This window comes from Seriola lalandi, unplaced genomic scaffold, assembly GCF_002814215.2.
Source record: "Seriola lalandi dorsalis isolate HSWRI2012SDOR001 ecotype SW California unplaced genomic scaffold, Sedor1 jcf7180002054736, whole genome shotgun sequence".
Taxonomy (NCBI): domain Eukaryota; kingdom Metazoa; phylum Chordata; class Actinopteri; order Carangiformes; family Carangidae; genus Seriola; species Seriola lalandi.
Genome location: NW_019525289.1, coordinates 1,302,143 through 1,327,764, shown reverse-complemented (window position 1 = coordinate 1,327,764; position 25,622 = coordinate 1,302,143). Strand labels below are relative to the sequence as shown.

The window sequence follows — 25,622 nt, the reverse complement described above, 5'->3', positions numbered from 1 at the left end:
GAGGAGCAATCCCAACCTGATTACAATAACCCTGTTTAACTCCTGGTCGCAGAAATTCAAACTTATTTCAATTTTTTTTATTTTTAGGGCAAATCCAGTTGCTCATTTTGAAATGGGAAATAACAGTACAGGGCTTTCTTATCATCTTTCACTTATTGTTTTGGATTCATTGCATATATACTCTGTGCTGCTCTCATGATAACCCCATTGTACGCTACCTGCACAGAGCTGAACAGCAGGCGGACAAAGTGGCTGGTAGTGGTTGTATCAAAGCAAAAGTAGTAGTAAAAGTATTATTTTTCATATCGTTCAAATATGACAGCTGCCCTGATTTAGTTTTTTGAAGGAAATGACAATCCAGTTTAATTAATCAAAGATATTTTAAACTCAGTAATTCTTCCTCTAAAGAACAAAGAGAACAAAGTTTTCACAAGAAAACTTCTGCAAATATAACTAGACAAAATAAAAAATAGTTCATAATAGGATTTGTCTGAAAGAAACGATGGAGGATGGTGTTATTTATTTATTTGTATTGAGGAATAACAAACACTGCTACAGACTTTATATGATGATCTTTATATTTTTCAGTGTTGCCCAGTAAAACACTTGACAGAGAAGGGATTTCAGTTTGAGAACAAATTACAGTAGAAAATCTACACCCACATTCTCACAGATATATTTACTTTTTAAAATTTAAATTATGTTGTACATCATTTGCACACACATGGAAACTCACTGTAAATTGCTATACGTGTAACCTAATATGTGGAAAATGACACTGTACTTGTTATGCTTAACTAAGCTTTCACCATCACAAAGCAATGTAACTAATCCAAACTTTGTCACAGCCCAACATGTTAACTTTCATTCAAAACTTTTAAGTGTAAGACCCAAACAATGTGCAAATCAGAAGGGTTGTTTTACCACAATCATACACGAACTAAGCATGCAGCCAGTGGTTATTTTAATTATAAATTCAACATGTTTGATTAACATATTGGATTTGTAACAAACAAAATATCAAAAAATAATAATAATAAAAAAATACTGAGAAACACCCATCACCAGGTCCGAAGCCTAAGTTGACATCTTAAAATGACTTCAGCTGTCATCGACAAAAAGTTCATTTAAAAACGTTTTAGTAAAAGCTGTTAAATTAAAAGTGAATAAAACTGCATTTCCTCGAGTGGCCACTTGAGGATGGCTCCAAAAGCTAGTCAAATGTTACAAAAAAAATTTATTTCCACCATAATGACTGGCAGGGGTTAATAAAATAAATAAATTTCAGGCTTAAAGTTGTACATAAGGAAGGGCGTGCCAGTCTGAATGACAGGTGATGTCACAGTTGGTCTAACAGCAGGTCCCACACCTACTTCCAGTTAGGGACCTCCCAGACATGTTAGAGTTGTTGGTGCCTATTGGAGTATTTTTCATGTAAATATTGGACTAATAATATGCTTTGCTGTGTAGTTAATTGACTAACAGTCTGTGCTCCTGTGTTTTGAGGTGAGTGATATTCGAGTATTATTTTGTTTATGCGTTACCTCTAGTTAGCTCTAATTAGCACGTGCTCCACACGCCCCAACTCTGCCAAGATGGCAACAGCTTGGGTCCCACTCTGAGCTGAGCTTTAAAACCACTCTTCAGTTACATGAGTTACGTCACTGAGGCCACGTCCATCTTTAATCAGACTTCATGATTTAGACCTATTGAAATCTCCTCTAGAAGCTTATATACAGAATGATATCTGAAGTTTTTATTAAAGTTGACTTCTCAGGTCACACTAAGCTGTCACGGCAGATGCCCTCAGTTCCACACTTGTCCCCTCCTCTCCCAGTTTTCTCCTCTGCCAAGCTGGATCTCCAGCAGGACGACAGAGGACGGACAAACGCTGGAAAGTAGGACAAAAGTGAGATAAGTCAGTTTCCATACTAACTGTGAAACCTACAGGAGACATTTTGAGTCCTTAACCATGCTGTACCTTCACTTAAATCCAGCAAGCAGGCTAAACATTCTTATCTCCTTATTTTTATTTTTCAGTTTGAATTTCTATTTACCAACTTTTAAGGTTTTTTTGTCGCAAAAATGTTCTCAAATTCCTCTGCAGACTTATCTTCTGGTTTATGACTCGTGAAAACTCTTTGAGGACTGACCTCTCTGAAGGTTCCTGGTGTCAAACACATCTGTCCAGCTGCCCACAGTGGCACCATGAGAACAGAGGAGAGAGTCATGGTCCATCCCAGTGCATAAGCCCAGTCAGGGTAAATGTACAAGTTGTGAACCTTGAGGTGTTTGTAATCAACCAGGTACAAGATGAAGGAAATCTGTGAGGATGTGGAAACAGTTTTTTACATAGATAAATACCATTATTATCTTATTTCATAAAAAAATTGAGGAAGCTATAATAAACAAATCAAGTCAATCTTAGTTTATTTTTTTTTCAGTCATACCTAACCATTAGTAGTTAGGTAGATTATAAATATTATCAGCTAAGATAGATAAGACTGAATAGATATACAGGGTTCAGTGACCATTCAAACAACTTGTTATTTCTAAATTTTGTTTTATTGTAGGATAAATTTCACACAACTCCTGGAAGATTAATATGTAAAACTTACATGCAAAAATCCATTAGTACCAAATTCATCCATACTGGGAGAAGAATCTCACTCAAATTTAGTTTACCTAATGGAATTATGTAAAATCTGACTCACCAATGACAGCAGAGGAATGATGTATTTCCAGCAAAGTTTAAAGAAAACAGACGGTCTCTGTCCTGTCATGTCCTTAATGATGTTAAAAAAGCGATCAGCACCTGATGGATGTTCAGATTGTACATTTAGTCTAGTTTCACATTACATGAAAATATTTTGATTATAATGCAAAATACTAAGACAAGAGTTTCATCCAGAGAACTGGATGACCCGTTAAGATGAACATTTGCTGATCAGTCCTAACAAACCTACTGGATCCTTTGTTTTAATTTATTTTATTATTTTATTTTATCATTTTTTAGCTACAGACAGGGTATGGAAGTCAGAAAGTATTTAGAGATGATATAACAAACTGTTGATGATGTTGTTTTTATAGGATTTGTTGACAATAACAAAAATATAGAATAAAGCCAGTTATATACATTTTTTTTTAAAAATAAAGGATTTTTACCAAATATCCAGCCCACAGCCATGCACTGAGATATAGCCATGAAATTCTGACAGACTCTGGTCGAGCCATAGAAATCAATAAGTTGGAATACGTATATACTTCCCTAAAGCATGAAGAGACAAGATGTAAAAATAATACACATAATGTAGAAGACAGTGTATTTAATTTAATGCAATAATATACATTTCTTTGTAAAATATTTTTGTTTTACTTCAGTAACCAGGGTCAGTTGTATGAGGAAGCTGGATAAACAGATGAGGAGGACGAAGATCTCATGCCTCACTGGTGCACGAATCATCTTTGGAAACAAGTCGGTCACCGTGGTAATAAAACTCTCCACGATCACAAACTGCACGAGATATTATGAGTAAATTTGAGTTCTTCATTCCTGAAATGTGTCTGATATTAATCATTAGGTAATTCCACAAATGATCTTACATGTGTGTCAACAGTCAGCAGAATGAGCATCAGGAAGAAGCAGACAGTCCAGAACTGTGGTAAAGGCATCATAGCTGTTGCCTGAGGATAAGCAATGAAGGCCAAACCTGGACCTGTGGTTTGGAGAAAAAGGTTGATACGTTTCTTCATTTTGAGACCTGGAAACATTCAACTGTGGTTCAATTGCTGTGAAGATCTTAACCGTTGCACTCAAATTAATGTTGATATTTACCTGATTCAACTACAGTGTCGACAGTAACACCCTGTTTCTGAGCCATGAATCCGAGCACTGAGAAGACGACAAATCCAGCAACAAAACTGGTCCCACTGTTCAGTAAACAGAGCCAAAAGCAGTCTCTAGAGGTCAAGGTAAGAAGAAATACCCTTGTTAAAAATGGGAAATTCCTATGACTATAGAGCAATGTAAAAGTAAATAAGTATTGGTGTAAAGTGAAGTATTTACAGTAATATTGTATTCATTCAAACATTTCAGTGTTGACTGTAGTCTGTTATTTAATTTTTGACAAATTACCTCTTTACTGTTTTATTTATTGCTTTATTTTCACGTGTCTATAACAACAAAAAATGTCTTGTATAACCAAACTAGTAGGACATCAGAGTTGTTGTGATATCTGATTTACTGTTTACTTTCTTTCTTTTTATTAAGATCCCCCTTATCCTCTGTATTGTAACAGTGGCTATTCTTCCTAGGGTCCCCATAAATGTATAAATAATACTTCAGTGACAACAGATACATCAAGACACATCCATATCATTCATACTCACATTAAGACTCATAATACACAACACCAACTCAAAACCCATCTAATACATACGATAGCTCTGTAATTTCCTTAATATCTGAGAAAAGAAAACTCTTCACAGTTCAATCCTCTAAGTCACAAACAAAATAAAATAAAAGTGGAATGAAGGTCACAGTCATGCTTACTTGTAACAGTTGTTGTTGTTGTAGTCATTGTAGCTGCCCAGAACATTCAGAGTCCCTGCTGTCAGGCTATAGGAGAAGAATATTTGAGATCCTGCCTCTATCCACACCTGTAATGTATGAAAGAGAATAAAAACTCTACAATAGATGACACAACAATGCAAGGATTGCATTGTAAAGACCCCACAATAGAAGATGAAGGAAGTCACTACACCAAACCCAAGACATACAGCCTCAGTATGTTGTCAGTATCAAACCCCTGCATTTGGGCTGCATTTGACAAATTTTTTAACTTTTCAAAACAGACAGCTCAACAATCACTCCTCCTTGATATGGCATTTGGCCAGGTGTGCAAAGGTTTTTACAATGGATCTCTCACAACATGAAAGCCTTTAAGTGTGTCCAGAAGTGTGTGCTCTTATCCCCCATTTGTACCATTCATCATGTCAAGGCAACAAAGACACAGGGCTCTTGCAGAGATCATGGAGGCAGTGTGATGTAGCATGAAAGAGGCTGTGACTGCAGGCTTTCTGCCTCTAGCATGTCCAGTCAGAACAACTATAAATACTTTTGCCTTTACACATGGTAGGAAGACACATCATACAGGTATGACCTAGTTTGGTTGAAACCCTGAAGAAATTACTTTAAAGGAGTACGATTTGAATTATTTTTCTCTTTAGTGATTCTTAAGTTAGGATAAAATAAACTGATCACCTTAACGTTAGCCAAGCGGTTCAAATCTGGGTACAGGTAATAGTAAATCCCTTGCCAAGCTCCAGGTAGAGTCAGGCCCCTGATGAGGAGGACCATGAGCATCACATAGGGGAACGTGGCAGTGAAAGATGCCACCTGAAAAGAAAAGGAAATTTCAGAAGGAAAAATTGTCATGGGATATTGATGATTCTATGCACCACAAGTAGATAAAGAATTCAGATATTTCCACTGACCTTTCCAGAGGATCTGACACCTTTCCAGATACTGAAGTAACAGACCACCCAGCAGGCCAGAAGACACAGAGCCAGCTCCCATCGCACACTGCCCAGCTCCTCAATGCCTCCAGACATGGCCAGCACACGTCGTCTCAAGAGAAATATAAGAGGTACACATGATAAGACACAACCACTCAGGTCTACTTAGTGATAATTTGGCATGACATTGAATCACAACAGCCAGTGGCAGTTTTGCAAATGTTAAAGGATATTTGCAACATAATTTGAGTCTAGGCAAATTCTTAAACATTTTCTACATTTTCTATTGTTGTGTCTTACACGTTTTTTCATCTTCCTTTGAATAATCAACTGTGTTAGATCTTCTTTTAATATTGTTTTACTTTGTCACTGTCACTGAAAAATTGTAAATTTGAAGTCAAAGCTGCCGAAGTTGCAAAAGTGCATCAGAATGCTGCTACCTTTTAACATTGTACGTTGCAACCAATAACAAAAGGGCCACATCAGATTTCAGAGTCCTTGAAATTGTTCTGAGTCCATAAACTTTCAGAAAGGTTTTTTAATTTCAAAGAGCTTGAAGAGACAGAACAAGTGAAAAAGATTATTTCCTAACATAGCATAAAAACATAGAATGAAAAATAATAAATCGAAATTGAAATATTGAAACAATAGTATATATTTTATTATGGTTCATCAGACAAAAGGGAAATTACACTACTCCCAGAACTCAATGGCAGCAGAGGTGATGTTGGTCTGGTTTGCTGTCACATGAGATGAACTGAAAGTCTGAAGACCGGCACAGTGAGCTGAGTTTGGGGAACAAAGAAAGATTCCATTGAGGTTAACTGGAGACTCTGTTGGGACCCTGGCGGCTTAACTTCAACGTCTCACCTGTGTTCCAGGTGTTCTCACAGCTGGCCCAGGGGATCTGGTATCTGAACGAGAACACCAGGTAGAAGAGAGCCCAGGCTTCAATTAAAATGTAGATGAAGAAACATAGTGAAATCACCAGTTGTCCAAATACAATTCCTACAGTGAAATACAAACCACAATTTTTTTTAATGGCACCTGCTGAGCAATAAAACATTAGCAAAACTCATTTCTGGAAAATATTAATTTCCTATCTTTGTGTAAAAGCCTTTTCCTTAAAGTGTGATTTGTGGCTTTTTCCCCATTTTGGCTGCACATTGTAGTTCAACTCAAATCATCCCACCTTGTGCCAGTGGACACATTTTCCTCCAAGACGTGATGAATCCTTCCTGGGTGTACTGACCAACTGAGCTCTCCAGCAGGAACAGAAGGATCCCACACACCACAGCTAACAGACCGTATGGCACCAGAAAAGCACCTGTAGTAAACACAGAGACATGAGTTGTCATGGAAATGACAAATTAATTCAGTGATATCTTTTAATTGCCAATCCTCATTATTCATTTTTTCCAGTCCACTATACAAAAAATAATGCAGCTCTACTGAATACAAAGTTAGTATGATTCACCTTCACCTTGTAGCAGAGGTAAGGAAATCTCCACACATTACCCAAACCGACTATGTTTCCTGCAACAACCAGAATATATTCAGTTTTATTTGTCCACTGTCCTCTGTCTCCATGCCTCATCTGATTTTCCGTTTTTCTTCTTTCTCTGTTCATCTCAAGATCAAGAACTTAATTCCTGTGTGTGTTCTGTTATTCCAGCGTACTGACAACTGATCTTTGCTGCTTTTATAATGTGTCATTTCTTAATTTGGCTTCACCCTTCCCTCAAGACAGCAATTGGATCATAGATTATGCACAAAACCAGTAATTTAGGGCTGATGTTTTTTTTCCTAAGGAGCAATCATAACCAGAGGCCTGTACCACAAAGCAGGATTTGAGGTTAGCAAGGTAACCTCAGGTTTAACTCTGGGTTTTCTGTCCTATGATGGAGGTTCACTTGTGAAGTGAGTACTTTATCCACCACTGAAAAACTGTATGAATTATGTTTTATTCTTCAACTTCACCTCAAACCTCCCTGAGGGCCCTTGTTGATGAAGTGCCAATACTTTTACAGACTTTATATATCACATATTGAATGATGATTTTTTTTTCCCCTCTACCCATTGTGGAAATAAAATGAATGCCATGGAAATGAAACGGTTATTTCCTCATCTGTAAGCACTAATCAAATATTACAGACAATGTAGATGAATGTATTTGCATTATCCAAACAAAACCATGCCTGCAGCCTAATGCATTAACAATGAAAGTAAGACTTTATATATCACATATTGAATGATGATTTTTTTTTCCCCTCTACCCATTGTGGAAATAAAATGAATGCCATGGAAATGAAACGGTTATTTCCTCATCTGTAAGCACTAATCAAATAGTTAGGATGGGGTGGGGTGGGGGTCTGAAAGAAACAGCTCACTACCATCAATTAACACCTCACGCTGTATTCTCATTCTAAAGTATCGAACCGTAAAGACGAGTAAGTATGAAACTAGCTCATATTACTGAATAACCTTTCTTTTATTCTTTCAGACCCATATGTGTGGAACAGTAGACAATGTGGTCTCTGGGGACTTGTTGCTCTCTGACAACCAGACTACCCTGTTAGCTCACACAGCAGCACCACGCCCTGTCGCTTCCTCGGTGAACACACAAGTGGGCCAGTAGAACTGGTATTTGGATTAGCTAAGCACTCCCAACATGAAAAATGATATCCCTTAGTGTTTCAGGGAGTGGCCAGAAAATGTGTTCAGCCACTAGTGGTTTACCGTGGCTTTTGCTCCATTATGACATCTGTTGAATGAGGTCAGACATTATGCATTTTTATTTAGGAGGAGGTCTCACAGCTGCAGCTCCTACAGCATACGGTCTTAAAGACAGCTGAGTCACAGGCTACAGTTATATCCTCTTTTGGGTGTAACAATAGCACTAATATTTTCCTTACATTTCCCTTAAAGCAACATAGATAAAACATGTCCCCTCATAAACTGTGTCAGCTTGCTTCACTGAAGCTTTATAATACTTATATTAAATGAAACATTCAAATCTAAGTGACAGTGTTTCTATATTAAATGGAAAATTCCAGTCATCTTGTGCTTCGTTGCACACATTTTTTCCAGTAATTCAGCCCAGCATATTTGGTATCCTTGAAAACCCTGGTATCTTGAGTAGGAATTATTTTTATGGGTTTTAAGAAAGCTTTTCCACACAACGTGACTTTGTAATGTTTGTCATGCAAAAGTAGGCTGTGGGGTTATAGAGGTTATAAAGCATGACAAATAATTGCAGGCACATTTTCAACATTTTCTCCCTAAATCTGTTGTTTTCCTTCCTAGAGGTGTAAGTCAACTAAATACTTTTATTCTAGTATTTTGCTGGAGTCCTTAAAAAGAGCATATTTTCATCTTGTTGGACTTCTTATTTTGTGTATTGTAATGTTTACAAGAATGGAGTAGATGGAGTAGTCAGACACCTACAAAAGCTATAAAATGGGTTCAAAAGAGCAAAGGGCGTTTCAGAAACTTTTCAATAGACTTTTGCAGTTAATTATTTAATTTGTTTTAGTGTTCATATGACAAATTCCCATTTTAGATTACAAATTCCCAAATTAAATGCCACACATCCTGGCTCCATTGGCCGTTCAAGAGTTAGAAAAACTTTCATTTTGTTAGTAGTTTGCATATTTTATTTGTGGGTAACACTTTATTATGAATTTTACATTGTAATATTCACTGAATTCTAGCCGCTGAATGGGACACTTTTACCCAGTGTCCTCTGTGGGAAACATGGGGACCAACTTAATCTGCTTTTTATGAAATTCAAGGTATTTCAGGAAAAAGGAGTAATTGTACATAGTATTGATCTATTGTATTGATTGCTTTTAACTTTTAAACATACTAATTGTTTGACACCAGGCTCCAAGTTCCTCCACATGAGCAGGCCAGTGTCTGTGGTTTCATCGCCTCAGCTGTGTGCATGGTTGAAAGTAAAGCATTGTAAAGTACTTTGCCCTGTTCTCAGCTGAAAAGTGTAATACAAGTGAAGCTCTTTAATTATGTCTATTGCACTTGTTTCACTGGGCAATGGGATTTATTTGTACATCAGCTTCTCAGTGCTATGGTGAAGGGCTCTGACCAAAAGCTAAAAAGTTAAAATCAGTGTATTGTCATGTAGTTGTGTGAAGGTTTTGCTTTGTGTTTGTTTAAAAATTCATTTTGCATTTAAGGTCATATTTGTGCGAGGGCGTGATATTCTTACTACAGCCTGGAAGACTGAAATGAGTCTACTCAGGCATGTACGATCCCAAGACCTTCTCTGTAACACAGGGATCTGAGGCTTATTAATTTAATTTATTCAAAATTTAAGTGAATATTATTTAATGAATTTTAATTTCTTTTATTTATTTTACACTATGTAGTTGTTTTTGTTTTCGTCCTGATGCAATATGCAAAGAGGAGAGATGAATAATGACCTGACAACGAAAAATAAAACACTTTTACACGTGTTTTTGATCCAGTAAACTTATTTTATCTAAAAATGGCTGAACTAGACACACTTTAATGCAATGCTATATTGAGGATTTCTGAACAATAACACAGTGAGGAGGGGAGCGCCGGGGTGACGTCATGGTGATCCACATCCACAGCAGCAGGAGGGGTGAGGTGGCCAGCCGCTGATCCACCGGTATCATGGCTTCCTAACAGGAGGGGGAACCGATTGAGAGGAAAACAAGGATTTCTGTTGAATGCCCGACAGATCATTATCGCCCTTTCCAGAACCTGAGATTGGGACAGAGGGGCTCGGCCTCCCTTTTAGCCCCCCACGGCCGCCCCTGGGATCCAGGATATACTTTTTATTTTATTGGTGAATTTCCATTCGTGAACCGTGGAAGATGGCCGACCCGGCGGAGTGCACCATCAAAGTGATGTGCCGTTTTAGGCCCCTGAACAGCTCCGAGGTGACGAGAGGCGACAGATACATTCCCAAGTTTCAAGGGGAAGAGACCGTTGTGATCGCGGTGAGTTATTTAGTCAAGGGGCTTCAGTTACCTGTGTGACAGAGTCCTCTGGCACAGTCAGCAGTACGCCATTTTTGATTGTCTTGTAGCTACGGTAGTTAGCACCCTAGCTTGTCAGCTAACGTTAGCACGGGCTGACCTGTTCACCGCTGCGTTGTTCCGCTGGCCCTCAACTGCAGCCAACTTCTGCCGCCACCCAAACATTCAGTTACATATAACTTGGTACATATTCAGTCCAGCTCGTGGAAAATCGACAACAGCGTTCAATTCCACATTTCTAAAAGCTAGTCAAATTGCTGTTACCGTAAAATGTCACTATTCGCAGTTGCCCTGTCATGGCTAAGGGAGCTGTCATTCAACAAAGCCACAAACACATCGGCTGGCACGGGTTAAAATGTCGCCAGCGTTAGCTCTACAATCCTGCACGCTATTTACTGCATTTATATCACATTAATTCATAACTAACGCTGCATCTGTAACAATAAAGCTATTAATTATGAACAGTTTGCGTCAGCATAAAGCGTAAGCCAGCTTTGATTTAGTAGTAGCTAACAGACTGTTGGCTAGCAGGCTAGGCCAGCTGGTAGTTGACAGATTAGCCGGCCTTGGCTAGCTGGCTAGTTTTAATACTGTAGCTTAATTAAAGCTAACATTAGCTAGCTGACCAGCTGGCTATATATACCAACCCTTATGTAGACCAAGTAGAAATTACTCTTGAGTATTGAATATAACATAGACTGAAAATATGCTTCCATTCAAGAATAGGAAACAGACAATAGTAACGTCAAAGTAATGTGAGTGGCAGTAGAAATGTCAGATTATTTGCAGGCTAGAGGTAGTCTGTTGGCCTTCAGTGACTGGACGTTTTACAGTTAATAACCCAACTGGTTCAACTACATTTTGAGTAAATAGGTTATCTGTTTTCTTTTAACCAGGACATTCAGTTTGGGATCAAACCAAAGTTTGATGTCTTTGGTTGAATTGTCCCTCTAGTGATACAGACCCTCCACCACCTGATAAGCATAATTGCATGGGCACAATCTCAATTATAACAAAAGAAGGAAATGCCTTTACTAATGCAGTGCCATGTTACCTCCACTTTACTGAATCAACCAAGAATTTGCCCTGAAGTCAGTTTGCAAAAGATATGCACTTGATGCTTTGTCATCAAATGTCTATACACTGTCTTCACAAGTCACTGTTTACACAGTCTGGGTTCATGCCATTACGTGTCTCTGCATCATATCTGCATGGCAGGATTGAAAATTATACACGAAAGGAGAAAAGTTGCTCTTTTCATATGCTTTATGACTGTAGTAATTTACAAACATAGCAGCGTAAAAGCTTGGCAGACATATGAAGTTTGTACATGCTAAATGGGCAAAAGTCATTGGTGTATCCATATGAAAAAGATCATGGTTAAACATTACTTTTCCTTTCCAACAAACTGTCGCTCTCTATGCAGACTTTGGTATCTTTGTAATATGTGCACCTGTAAAAATACCTCTTTAAAAGACTTAACAAGGCAGTAGAAACTTATCTCGATTTCCATCCATGAAGTTGCAAATGGATATGAATCACATCCCCTTTACAGTTTAACCACTTATTTAAGTGTGTACAACAGGACTATTCATTTTCTGTCTCGCAAAACAGAGAAGACTATTATAGCTGTGGTGACTTCTTGAATGGTTTTGCTGACACTGACTTCAGGCCTTTAACTAATAGCAAGCATATTGTCTGTGTCCCTCAGGCATGATGTGGCCCTGCCCATTTCAGAATACCAGTCAGTAATAGTGCCAAAATACCAGTGCACATTGTGAGAGCCACAAGTGTTGCAGGCCAGAGCCTAGTCACCTCTGCTGGTGCATCTGCTTTGAGAGGTACAACACTTACAGTGCCCATAAGCAGCAGCTGAGGCCTCCTGGGTAATCCCCCTGTGTTTTCTCTCCTGGTTACCAGCTGTTGGACCAATCAGAGCAAGCAGTTGGCTTGGCGCTGGGCAATCTCTCCGGTTGGGGAGGGTAATTATTATGGTGATGTACTTTGTTTTGCAGATGCTCTTATCCAGGGTAGCTGACTCACTTAGCTCATATTTTTATCCATTTTAAAACAATCCAGGGCGTGGACCGTCTATTAGAGCTGAAGCCTTGGTACCAATGCTTCATTGCTCCGCCTGTGGTGGAACTGACCACACTGCGTGTTGTAAAGATGTCTGACAAGCAGCTTTATCATTGCAGGCCTTGGTGATGCTGCTTTGATGCTCTCTTATACTCATGGAGGGTCACTGATTCCCTACATCAGAGATTTTGTTTGTGTCTGGAAATAGAGGAAGATGAAGTTTCCTGATGAGGCAGTATGAGTGTCGTAACTAGCTCAGTTTGCCAAGCCAGCCTTGCCAGTGTAGTGTGAGTGTGCAGCAGGTGAATAATTCATGCATCCATTACGTCCCTGTCAGCTGTGCATATACATGATCAAGTAATTTTCCCATGCTTTGCTGTCACATCTCTTATTTGCACATAGTAGCCTGGGTTGTCCCGTAACAACACGACTGAGCTACTTTTAAATAGTGTTGTGGTGGAAGTGCGTGAGAGATAAAAAGGGAAGAAAAGGATTAGAGAGATAAGTAAAAGTTCTCCTAACGCATTTAAGCAAGTAAATAACATAGAAGCAATCAACTCCTGAGCCCGCTGCGTACCAGAAAGCAAACCCAAATTGATAAATTTTGGAGGGCTGACCTATTTTGCCTAGCAACAAAATCCAATTAGAGTTCATGCATCATACAACTAGACTTACAGTATATGGGTGGTGCAGAAGAACCTTGGACTGTGTGTTATTGTCTCTCCTGAATAACCTACCCTGGGCAGTATCATAACAAGGCCATCAGGAAGCAGGAACATGACAGAGCACTTATGAATACTCTAACAATGCATTTCACTGTAATTACATTTTCAGCAAGTAATCCCATTAGAGAGAAGTGTAGGTAACGAGGCCAGTGGCAGCAGTAACAATGAGGAGTTGAAACCTGGGCTGTGCCATTGTTTGCTTACAGTGTCTGGGTGGCCCGATAGTGGCTCAGCGCTCTTGTTTTGGCCAGAGTTAATTGCCAGGATGTAGCTAGCTGGAGTGAATTATCAACGTCTTAAGATGCTGCTGGTCTGTGTTGCACAGAGCTGTGCTTTAGATGTGACCGTCTGTTTGGGGGGGGGGGATTATGAGCCAGGGTGCAAATTGAGGGCATCTGAGCTGTAGTAGTTTGAATAATTCTTGCACTGCTAAAGGTGCTGTAGCTTTCAATGTCACACAGTGAGATAATTTGTGTTTCACCTTAAGTTACGAATGTGTTTACGTGTACAACTGGTCTTAAACAAGTAAGCACCAATCAGTGGCATCTCCAAAGTGACACCAGTATTCTCAGCCTTCTCTTGCTCTTACAGGTGGGAACACTGTACCTGGCAATAACTAATCTTCTGCCACTCAGGCATGTATGTTTTGCAACCAATTGTATTGCATACAAATGGGGCTGTCTTGTTCCTAAACTGTTAATACATCAGAGGTAGGACCCCACCCATCAGACTGGAAACGAGATGAGTCAACTGGGACTTCAAACCTCCCAAGATGGAATGCCATCTCAGTTGAACCTCAGAATTGCTTGTAGCATCAGTTTTATTACCCTGTGGGTACCTTTATGAGTCTAGCTATTGATTTCTATCTCACTGGAATTGTGCTTTGAAGTTTTGTCAAGCCCATGGGATATCACAACCAGCTACACGCTGCTTCTTTGAAGCAGGCCGGCTCTTAAGCCACTGATAAAAACTCAGGGTCAATTTTAGTTTGTTATAAATGGTGTTGAGATCATTGGCGGGAAGTTCAAATGGGATGAGAGAAGCTATATCAGAACAGGGATACTGCTTTTCTGAGATGAACTAGTATGCAGCCAGCAGAGGATGAATTAGATTGAGAACATCAAGTTTGATCATTTTGGGCGTCCTGTTGGAAAAACAGACCCATGTACTTGCACCATCCCCTGTTTGAGTACAGCTAGGAGTTGTTGTCATATCATCCCTCCTATATAACCTCATGTGTTGTCACCTCTGTATTGCTGCCATTAAACAAACATAAAATGCCTGAAAAGCTTATGCATCAATGAAACGCATATTTTTAGAATCTAGATACAGTTTGGGGTGAAGTGTGGGGGCTGCATGCATATGGTTTTTCTGGTAAAGAGTTCCTGTCCTGTAGGTAGATTTGTTATCTCACCTCAGCCATGGTGGCTCGTGCTGCACACGTTCATTTAAAAGAACATGTTATTGCTGCTGGTGGTCATATAAAGTGCATAGCTTCCTTTTTGCAACAACTTTATTTCACAATTTAACTGCAAAATGCCAAGAGGAATACAAGAATAAACAAATGTAAACTTAAACAAATAATAATTCCTAAAGACAGATGCAATTTTTATTCTTTAACGCCTTTCTGTTTCAGTAGAGGTCGAGTTCCTCTCTGATACAAGATTTTTCTCATGAAACACTAATAAGATCTTTTTTTATGTGTTGCACTCATGTTGAAATACTTGTATCCATCATTCACTCTTCTTCCTCTGTTTATTCCAGGGTAAACCATACATGTTTGACAGAGTGTTTCAGTCAAATACAACACAGGAACAAGTGTACAACGCCTGCGCCCAGAAGATTGTAAAAGGTGAGGTCTCCCTTTTGCATTTGTCAGCATGTTTATATCCCAGACTTAATATTTATAGACATGTACACTACACATGAAATGACATGCTCAGCCTTTTTTAAAATCTTGACTTAAATATGACCTTTGTGTCCTTGCTTCAACATGATCTTGTTTTTTTTTTTTTTTTTTATATAGATGTTCTGGAGGGATACAATGGAACAATTTTTGCATATGGACAGACATCATCTGGCAAAACACACACCATGGAGGTAAGGATTACTTCTATGAACTGGTGTTTTTTTTCCCGAAATAAACTGCACATTGTTTTTGAATGAATCTTTTCTCTTGACATGATAACATTACATTTATTTGCTTTCTGCTTGCAGGGGAATCTCCATGACACAGATTCAATGGGCATCATCCCCAGGATAGTTCAAGACATTTTCAACTACATCTATTCCATGGATGAAAACTTGGAGTTTCATATCAAAGTAAGCAGAGCGGGCAAGCTAGTGGTTTTTCCTCTTATCTGTTAATTAATAACATCTATTCTTTTAAGTGTATTTTTTAGTTATAGTTTCTTTTAGCATTTGTTTCTTTGTGTCCTTTTTTCTATTCTGTACAATGCAGTAAATGAAACAACTCCCAAATTTATTTGATTGTCCAGTCTTATCTCTTAGCTGGATTGTAAAATAATGAGGCTCTTCCTCTGTTTACAGGTTTCATATTTTGAAATCTACTTAGACAAGATCCGGGACCTTCTGGATGGTAAGTGGCTGAGACGGTGGAGTGAACAAGCTGCTAAAATCCTGTGAATCGTGGAGAAAATGAATGTGCATCAGTGTCAGGAATATGATTGATGAGGGTGTTAGCTGTAGTCAGTATGTCTATATGGACATATATGAAATTTTTTTACATGAATTTGACGACATGGATCTCATAATGCTTGGTCCTGATTAGATATCAGGTTTATCACTGGAAGTTTTCCAGTTCAAATGCTCAAAACTGGCCAGAGTGGAAGAATTTGAGAAGTTATTTCCTGTTGGGAGCCATTGAAGTCAAAGTCCGTTTGAAGTGCACTGACCACAGGTTGTCTAAAACTGGCTGTATTAAATGTTTGAAGCTCAAAGAAGGACATTTTAATCACCATCTCTTAACATTTTATGTTTAAATTTTGAATTTTTAGAGTATTATTTAAAAACAACAATATACTGTCATATGATATGCGTTTGCAGTGCAAAGTCGATCTCTCACATATTATTTCCTTCTCATTTTCAGTGTCAAAGACCAATTTGTCAGTGCATGAAGACAAAAACAGAGTACCCTACGTCAAGGTTAGACCTAACCTCCTTTCACATGTCAAAGATCTGGTAAAACCAGTTAGAGCGGATCATTAATTTAACTCAATGTTGTTGGTTTTTTTTTAGGGCTGCACTGAGAGGTTTGTCTGCAGCCCAGAGGAGGTCATGGATACAATCGATGAAGGCAAATCTAACAGACATGTAGCAGTTACAAGTGAGATGCCATTCTATTCTTATCCATTAATCTGTGTCATAAATCCATAGACTTTCCATTTGAAGCCGATATCTTTTGGTTACATGGCTGTTATTTCTCTGACAGACATGAACGAGCACAGCTCCAGGAGTCACAGCATCTTCCTGATAAACGTCAAACAGGAGAACACTCAGACAGAGCAGAAGCTCAGTGGCAAACTCTACCTGGTGGATCTGGCTGGAAGTGAAAAGGTAAAGAGAATCAAAGGACAGTTAAACCATCTGTTAAACATATTGGTAAAATTATGCATATTCATTCTAGTCCAGGAGTAGTTTTGTGATAAGCTTCTGTAATCTACATTTTTGGAAGAGCCATTTCCCATTTATGGTTTACTTAATTCAATTGGGCCAGCCTCGGATGACAGTTTGTTCTTTGTCAGCTGCGCAGGATCTTGCTGAGGTTATTGTCCATGTGATTTTCAGGTCAGTAAAACAGGAGCAGAGGGAGCTGTCCTGGATGAAGCAAAGAACATCAACAAGTCTCTGTCGTCCCTGGGAAACGTCATCTCTGCTCTGGCTGAAGGAACGGTCAGTAACTCTGCTTCATGTCGAACTCAGTGAATGTGCCTGTTGATGTTATCATGGAGATCCATTTGTTGAATGTGTTGTGGTGCTCTTCTTCTTCTGGGTTCTGGTCTTTAAATTTGCACCTTAAGAAAAAGTGAATCGCCTTATGGGATAATTGAGGTTACTACGACACGGTTAACTGTCTTGTCTGTTGATCTTTAATCTTTACTACAGATCACAATGTGCCTCAATCTGTTTTAGCATTATCTTCTAGTTTATTCAGCTCAGCAAATGTTAGATCAGTTATGACCTCAGGTGGATTTCTTTCAAAAAGCAAATTACTGTTAATGTAACAGACTGAAGTGAAGTCTGGTCTGTTTACCAGCTGCACAGCCCAGAGCTGTGCACCGGTCTATCTGAAAAACCAACATCTTGTTCAGTTATCTTAGTGTGAAAGTACCATTTTTACCCGTCTGCGGATCCTTTTTGCTGCAGAAATAACTTTAGCAGATAAAAACTTATCTCCAAGCAATGTTTTGCTTTAGCTGTCTCACACTAATTTCACACTTTTCACTTTGATCAATGATTGGTTTGTTCCAGTGCCCCTTCGCTCTGTAAACAACCTGGGGCGGACAGCTGCTGTTATATTTGTGATGGTCTAAAACAAATGAGCAATTGTACAGAGATGTCTCACTCCCAACTGAGCGTAGTGGTGTCTGAAAAATTACAACAGACTGCTACAGCTCAGCTTCTTGTATCAATAATAATAGAATACTGAGGGATCAAGTTTTCATTTCACTGGCATCTGACTTTATTCAACTTGGGAGAGTTGTAACCGAAGCCATCACATCCTATTGGCCTATTCTTTGGTTTCAGGGCAGAAGCAGAATATTACAGTGAATCATCCTGGCTTAGAGAATAACACACTTTGTTTTGTTTGTTTTCTTCTTTCTAACTCTCATGTCTGATATATACGTATGTTTTTGGTTTTTTTTGATATCCCACAATTACAGGGTTTCTCCTAGAAAATTGTCACTCTTGACCTCAGATCTCTACCCATCTAGTCTGATGGTCAATATAGTTACAAGATGACGCCTTAAACAATAGCCACACTTATTTAATATGACATTTTCGGTGTGAAAGTTAAAGTGTAAAGTAATTTTTTCATTATGTTGGCAGAAGTTGTCTATGTTTCAGGAGAGTATATACAAGTAATATAAAATACCATGGGAAACCTTTTGTTTTGTAACAGGTGTTTCAAGTCAAGAGTGCTTTTTGTTGAACTATTTACTGATGACTAGAAAAAAAGATGTCATCAAATTCTGTTTCCTGAATTGTCATGGGGCCCATCACACTTCAATTTATATAGTGCATTCCTCTAATTTAATTTTCTCTCTCTATATATTTGTGTGTGGTTTCCAGGCCTACATCCCATACCGAGACAGCAAGATGACCCGTATCCTGCAGGACTCGCTGGGTGGTAACTGTCGAACCACTATTGTTATCTGCTGCTCGCCTTCCTCCTTTAATGAGGCCGAAACCAAATCCACTCTCATGTTCGGACAAAGGTTAGTAGGCCAGCAGAAGGAAACAAGTCACACTGCCCTATGTATTTTAGTTTGACATATAAATAATGTTGTTTACTGGAAAAAAAAATTAAGTCAATTTTTTAATTATTAATCTAAAATAGAGTTTAAGAAGTCCACATACAGGTATAGAAAAGATTTGAAAAGCCATATGTAACATGGGAATTGTATTACAATCATTGTCACAGTTGGTCAAGTGATTGTTCAAGCCTGTTTGTACATTTAGGTGCCGTTTTTTAAGGAATAGTGTTGCGTAACATTTTCTTAAAAGGGTCCTTTCAGTGTAATAAGATAATGTTTTTTCTGCATCAGAGCAAAGACTATCAAGAACACAGTCACTGTCAATGTTGAGCTGACAGCAGAGCAGTGGAAGCAGAAGTATGAGAGGGAGAAGGAGAAGAATAAGACCTTGAGGAACACCATCACCTGGTTGGAGAACGAGCTCAACCGCTGGAGGAATGGTGAGGGAGCAGATCTATGTCTTATTCCACTGTTTCATCCCTGCCCATCCAGATTCTAATCTAATATTTTTAATGTGAAGAGCTGGTTTTGGTCTATAGTGTATAAGGGACAATTTATTTGTTCGATAGTACAGATGGTGTACAAGAAGCTCTACACCTTCCACACACACACAACATAATTTATAAACTCCTACCCCAGGTGAGAGCGTGCCAGTGGAGGAGCAGTTTGACAAGGAGAAGGCCAACGCCGAGGTGCAGGCCCTGGACAACGTAATTAATGACAAGCCAGCCTCCACGCCCAACGTGCCCGGTGTTCGCCTCACCGACGTGGAGAAGGACAAATGTGAGGCTGAGCTGGCCAAGCTTTACAAACAGCTGGATGATAAGGTGAGAAATAGATGCCCCTAACAACATCTTATAAGTTTTGAATTAGAGGAGCTGGGGATGAAATGAATGAGAACCGTATTCTCAATACAAAAAACAAACATGGTGGTCACTTTATTTCTTCCAATGATTTTGTCGTTTCACCATGTACTGTCTTATCTGCAGTGAGCCCTGCAGTGCTCTGTGTGAATACTAATGTTGCTGTGTGTCTTTGCACTTTACAGGATGAGGAGATCAACCAGCAGAGCCAGCTGGCCGAGAAGCTGAAGCAGCAGATGCTGGACCAGGAGGAGGTGAGTACTGGAGGTCCAACATGTATGTGGGGGGTGGGGTAGTCTCAGAGATGTGGGAAGACACATGGAGTTGTCAGAGCTGTCAAGTCATTATTATATTTTACTTACTTCAGTCCTGTTGTCTCATTCAGAACAGCTATTAATAAAAAATGTTATTTTGTGGAGGTTACTTTCATAATTCTGTCTCTTTAGAGTAAGTCTTTCACACATGCACACATCGTTACATTACTACTGAATTCTCCTACTACCCTTGTTTTACAGATGTGCTTTAGGGCTTCTGTCTGCTGCATGTTATTAGTTGTAAAATCAGTAAAATCCTGTTTGATATCAGGCCAAATAAAAATGCAACTTGCTTATTCATTCATATTGTATCAAACACTGAATAATTGCTGTAGCCCTAATACATTTGAAAGCAAACAGCATAATTACACTTCTCTTCCTCTGCATACAGCTTCTAGCCTCTTCCCGCCGTGATCATGAGAATCTACAGTCAGAGCTGAACCGCCTGCAGGCGGAGAACGAGGCCTCCAAGGAGGAGGTGAAGGAGGTGCTGCAGGCTCTGGAGGAGCTGGCTGTCAACTATGACCAGAAGAGCCAGGAGGTGGAGGATAAGACCAAGGAGTTTGAGGCCATCAGCGAGGAGCTCAGCCAGAAATCAGTAAGCCGGGGACACATATCAGCACGCCCAAAGTCACTGTGATGCTTTCATATTAGTCGTGACTTTTATTTGATGTCCCTCATTTTGGCTATGTTAACACACACATGCAAAGCTATAATGAAACTCATACAACCTGCAGAGATAAAAAGAACCACTAGCACATGCAAACATTTAGCGATGTTAGGCATAAATTGAGAATGTAGCAATTACGATTATGTTAACCGCTAGTGACAATTTCAGCACTGGGTAATAATGAAGTTAAAGTAAAAGCGGGAAACTGAACTTTGAGTTTTGTAAGTATGTGAAAATAGTAGAAGAAAAAATATTATGTGTATTTGATATTTAAAACTTCTCTTTCCCTTCAGTCCATCCTGTCGTCTCTGGACTCTGAGCTCCAGAAGCTGAAGGAGATGTCCAACCACCAGAAGAAGAGGGTGACTGAGATGATGTCATCACTGCTCAAAGATTTAGCCGAGATCGGTATCGCAGTGGGCAGCAATGACATCAAGGTACTGAGATGGTTTTTCTACACTGTTACCATAGCAACGCAACACCAATGCCAGCCTCTTAGAAAGCATGAAGAAATTTAGATCTCCTGTTCCACTTCCCTCTATCCAACTTTACCCCCTGCTTCCTCTGTATGGTCCAACCTTCCTCTTCGGTCTTTCCAGCAACATGAGGGTGGCAGCGGCCTGATAGACGAGGAGTTCACGGTGGCTCGTCTCTACATTAGTAAGATGAAGTCAGAGGTGAAGACCATGGTGAAACGCTGCAAGCAGCTGGAGAGCACTCAGTCAGAGAGCAACAAGAAGATGGATGAGAACGAGAAGGAGCTGGCTGCCTGCCAGCTGCGCATCTCCCAGGTACTGAACATTTACATCGGAGTGATATCTGTGTTTGTATCTACAGAAATAGTCATATTGTTTCTGAGTCCTCATAAGGGTTATATTAATAAACATCTGCATTGTGTCTTCTGTCTTCAGCATGAGGCTAAAATCAAGTCGCTGACTGAGTACCTGCAGAACGTGGAGCAGAAGAAGAGGCAGCTGGAGGAGAACGTGGACTCTCTCAATGAAGAACTTGTCAAGCTCAGTGCTCAGGGTATGTTGCTGTTCATGTTGCTGTTCAAGGACAGAGCAAGAGATACAGCAGTGAGCCCAGCACCTTACTTCAAGTCAACTTAAGTACTGCTACTCAGGGAAATTAATCTTGGAAAACATCAGCATAGTTATCAGGTCAAAAAAACGTGTTAGAGTCGGGTTTTAGGAGCTTGTTCTGTTCTGTTTATAATATAGTAGATCAGAGTTAGTGCTGTTCGACTACAGCAGCATGGTGAAAGTTTAGCAGAATAAGTCTAGGAAAGCCTAAGGCATAAAGTCAATTTGATCGTTGCTTTCAGTTTATTTTGGCTTCTCTTTTTTGTGAGAATGTCCTGGATTTAGCAAAATTGCATGTGTTTATTCCTCCACTTTTCTGTTTTACAGAGAAAGTCCATGCAATGGAGAAAGAGAATGAGATCCAGACTGCCAATGAAGTCAAGGTTTGTTCCTCTGCCCCATTAAACAATAAACACAAGAGCACACTTTGAGAGCACATCAGATTAGAGTCTCGATCAACAGCCACTTGAAAACTGTAACTTTTGAATTTGCATCAGCATGCCTCAGTGTGTAAATTTTGTGTATATGTGTTTGTGTTCAGGAAGCAGTGGAAAAGCAGATCCATTCCCACCGTGAAGCTCACCAGAAACAGATCAGCAGCCTGAGAGATGAGCTGGACAACAAAGAGAAACTCATCACTGAACTGCAGGAGTAAGAATTCAGTTTCTGTATAGAAAGCTCTATACTGATGTCTCAGTACTGTATTCATTCAAGATGTCTGTCATAGCTCCAAATCCATGCACAAAGGATGGCCTCTTTTAACCATTATTGTAAATGATTTCTTCCAGTCTGAACCAGAAGATCATGCTGGAGCAAGAGAGGCTCAGAGTGGAGCACGAGAAACTCAAATCCACCGACCAGGAGAAGAGCCGCAAGCTACATGAGCTTACGTATGTTTCACACACAAACACATGCACACACTATTACTGGTCTTAACTTTGTTGACCCAGTCTGGTTCAATGCATTGGTCAAATACAATAAAAAAGCCACCATTTATCATCATATAATTTCATACCGCACCAAGTTTGAACTATGTTTTTTGTTGTTGTTGTTCAGGGTGATGCAGGACAGAAGGGAGCAGGCCAGACAGGACCTGAAGGGTCTGGAAGAGACAGTGGTGAGTTGTGAATACACTGATTGACAGAACTATGTTTGGAGCAACTATTAGGGACAATCCTCTTATTGTTTGGTCTATGTCTTATAAACCAGTGTGGTAAGCTTCCCTTGCTACAACTTAAATTCATCATGTTAAACTTAAACACACAAATCCAGAATTATTTTTATGATTGAAGTTAAAATTGACTTGTCCTTTCCCACTCCAGGCCAAGGAGCTGCAAACTCTGCACAACCTGAGGAAACTCTTTGTCCAGGACCTGGCCACCAGAGTGAAAAAGGTGAACCACACTTTCATAGATCAGCAGTTGATAGTCTGGTAGTAAAGAAAAACTTTCATTAAGGGGAATCTTGCAAAGAGTACAGCAAAACAGACACAACATACAAGGTCCCTCCTTTCATAAGTAAAACCACAACTAATGAGTATATCACTGCAATAAATTGCAATAATGTGAATCATTGAAGTGGCACATATGGCAGGACTGTATATTGATCTGTGATGAATGAAGTTCTCCTAAACAGTTGTGTTGTACTTCTTGTGCAGAGCGCTGAAATGGACTCAGACGACACAGGTGGGAGTGCTGCACAGAAACAGAAAATCTCCTTTCTTGAGAACAATCTTGAGCAGCTCACCAAGGTTCACAAACAGGTACGCAGTTACACATGCAGCCAGAGATCACTCCTGTCCCTTTAGGATCTCACGCTGCTCATCTCTGACGGATCTCTTTTTTTTAGTTCTTTCTCACTTTTCATTTCATTCTCTACTTTTTTCCTGTTTGCGCTGCCATCTTCACCCTACTTTTCTCCTGTCATTATAATTTTGCCAAAAGTATCAATTAAACATTTTTAATAGCCCCTTTTTCAGGGTGTTTTAAATTCATGGCAACAGAAGAGCACATTGCAAAATATGAGTGATGATTTAAAGCGATGTAAACTGTCTTGCAGCTGGTGCGTGATAATGCAGACCTGCGCTGTGAGCTTCCTAAACTGGAAAAGCGCCTTCGTGCTACGGCTGAGCGGGTCAAGGCCCTGGAATCTGCTCTGAAGGAGGCGAAGGAGAACGCTGCCCGCGACCGCAAGCGCTACCAACAGGAAGTGGACCGCATCAAGGAGGCCGTCAGAGCCAAGAATATGGCCAGAAGGGGACATTCAGCCCAGATCGGTTAGTAGTGATGGATGAGAAACACACACCTACATTATACTTATTTTTATTCAGGGAGGAAAAACTATTTTTTGTTTGTTTGTTTCGTCACCATTGACAATTTCTGAATGAATTAAACATGGGTTGGTTGTCGACAGTAAAAAACAGATCATAAACATTAGTCTTCAAACTATATATAGAAGTGGCGAGACTCACATTAAAGTTAAAATGAGTAAATGTGACTTCAGGCCAGGAGTTCACGTTTAGTGATGTAAGTAATTATTAGACAAATAATTCAGACATACAGTATGTACATGTTTCGTCAAAGTAAACCTCTGAAGACACACTGGCTGTAAATCTGTAAATCAGCAAACCAAACTCTTTGTATGAGCAGGTGCTCTCTTTCTTCTGCAACAGCTTCTCATTGACAGAGACATTGGCAAGTCAATATTGTCCGAAATGAAATGCAGATCTCTGCCTAGTTTTGCACAGGATCATCAAGCATTGTTTTTCTCGTGCTGTTGCAAACAAACAATTAATCCTATTGGCTTTGGTATGGATTCATTTCAGTGACTTGTTTGGATCTATATACAGATATTAGCCAAAGTCTCCATGAGTTCAGCTATTAGGATTCACATGATAAAAAAACACAGTCCTCAGTCTCGTCTTCATCCCGTCTACAGCCAAACCCATCCGGCCTGGGCAGCAGCCAGTGGCATCTCCCACCCACCCCAACATCAACCGCAGCGGAGGAAGCTTCTACCAGAACAGCCAGACGGTGTCCATCAGGGGAGGCAGCGGCAAACCAGACAAGAAGTAAGTGGACCGCCACTGTTTGTTTTTCGTGGCGCTAACGAGATAATGTTGTTATTTAAGAGATGCAGTGAACATGCTGTAACTAAAGAATTGAAAGAAGCTGAGCTGCAGCTGTAAAAAGGCTTCTTGGTGACAGTAAATGCTGCATCCAGGAGGATTTAGCAAGTCAAGTTACTGAATGATGTACTGATGCATTCCCTTCACTAAACACAGTAACAGAGATGATTCAGCTGAAGGTAAGAAAAGCGGGGAGGGCAGTAAACTCCCTGTAGGATGTCAATATGGTAAAACTTTAATGTTAGAATTAACTTTAAAATTAGAATAAACATACGTTTCACTTTTTAGACTGATAGATTAAAGAAACCTTTGTTGTAAATAAGCATTTTTGGCTGAGACTAGTGGAACACACAAAGTTTGTGAAACAGCATTTACGTCAATTCAAAATGTCAATTCTAACTTTAGCTGACGCCGCGTTGATATAACTTGTCAGCTGCATGATGGATGGTAGCCACCTTATGAGCAGAATGTTTGACTTTAGCTAACAGCGTTGTTTCTTTCTGTTCCTCTGCAGCTGAGGAGCAGCAGGATAGAAGGACAACACCACAGAAGAAGCCAATATGAAACCCCCCTGCCCACCCTGACAACCTGTCATTCCATTACAGCGAACAGGCTCCTCGTCGCTGCTTTGGAGCCAAGAAGGAGTTTCTGAATTATAAATATATATATATAAATATTCCTGGCCTGTACAGCTCCAGCCCCCTCCCTCTCCCCCTC

At 39.6% G+C, this 25,622-nt stretch overlaps 2 protein-coding genes across 2 annotated transcripts; one reads left to right on the top strand and one right to left on the bottom strand.

The window, feature by feature from the left end:
• Positions 1 to 524: 524 nt before the first annotated feature.
• On the bottom strand, positions 525 to 7,577 carry LOC111668420 (sodium- and chloride-dependent betaine transporter-like). The gene is made up of 14 exons (XM_087178798.1): positions 6,996 to 7,577; positions 6,710 to 6,849; positions 6,388 to 6,525; positions 6,215 to 6,302; positions 5,497 to 5,629; positions 5,264 to 5,398; positions 4,553 to 4,659; positions 3,836 to 3,960; positions 3,604 to 3,716; positions 3,377 to 3,514; positions 3,166 to 3,268; positions 2,715 to 2,815; positions 2,154 to 2,324; positions 525 to 1,891 (listed from the first exon to the last, which is right to left on the bottom strand). The coding sequence occupies exons 1-14, from the start codon at positions 7,145 to 7,147 to the stop codon at positions 1,784 to 1,786; spliced, it is 1,752 nt and encodes a 583-aa protein (XP_087034924.1). The 5' UTR covers positions 7,148 to 7,577; the 3' UTR covers positions 525 to 1,783.
• A 2,573-nt stretch (positions 7,578 to 10,150) lies between these two features.
• LOC111668409 (kinesin-1 heavy chain) lies at positions 10,151 to 25,616 on the top strand. Its single transcript, XM_023424466.2, has 26 exons — positions 10,151 to 10,505; positions 15,113 to 15,200; positions 15,375 to 15,448; positions 15,566 to 15,670; positions 15,899 to 15,947; positions 16,458 to 16,513; positions 16,607 to 16,694; positions 16,800 to 16,924; positions 17,156 to 17,260; positions 18,662 to 18,807; positions 19,138 to 19,286; positions 19,486 to 19,673; positions 19,895 to 19,963; positions 20,415 to 20,621; positions 20,987 to 21,130; positions 21,293 to 21,484; positions 21,605 to 21,722; positions 22,106 to 22,161; positions 22,320 to 22,429; positions 22,567 to 22,668; positions 22,835 to 22,895; positions 23,101 to 23,172; positions 23,436 to 23,540; positions 23,837 to 24,053; positions 24,716 to 24,848; positions 25,420 to 25,616. Exons 1-26 carry the CDS (start codon positions 10,380 to 10,382, stop codon positions 25,421 to 25,423), a joined length of 2,889 nt encoding a protein of 962 aa, XP_023280234.1. The 5' UTR covers positions 10,151 to 10,379; the 3' UTR covers positions 25,424 to 25,616.
• The last annotated feature ends 6 nt before the right edge of the window (positions 25,617 to 25,622 follow it).

Coding starts and splice junctions, on each gene's coding strand:
- LOC111668420 (XM_087178798.1), bottom strand. CDS start 7,147: ATGAACAGAGAAAGAAGAAAAACGGAAAATCAGATGAGGCATGGAGAC. Junction 3,269..3,376: donor AACTGACCCTGGTTACTGAA/GTAAAACAAAAA, acceptor TTCATGCTTTAG/GGAAGTATATACGTATTCCA. Junction 1,892..2,153: donor CACCAGGAACCTTCAGAGAG/GTCAGTCCTCAA, acceptor CCTACTTTCCAG/CGTTTGTCCGTCCTCTGTCG.
- LOC111668409 (XM_023424466.2), top strand. CDS start 10,380: ATGGCCGACCCGGCGGAGTGCACCATCAAAGTGATGTGCCGTTTTAGG. Junction 10,506..15,112: donor AAGAGACCGTTGTGATCGCG/GTGAGTTATTTA, acceptor TGTTTATTCCAG/GGTAAACCATACATGTTTGA. Junction 16,695..16,799: donor CAGACATGTAGCAGTTACAA/GTGAGATGCCAT, acceptor TTTCTCTGACAG/ACATGAACGAGCACAGCTCC.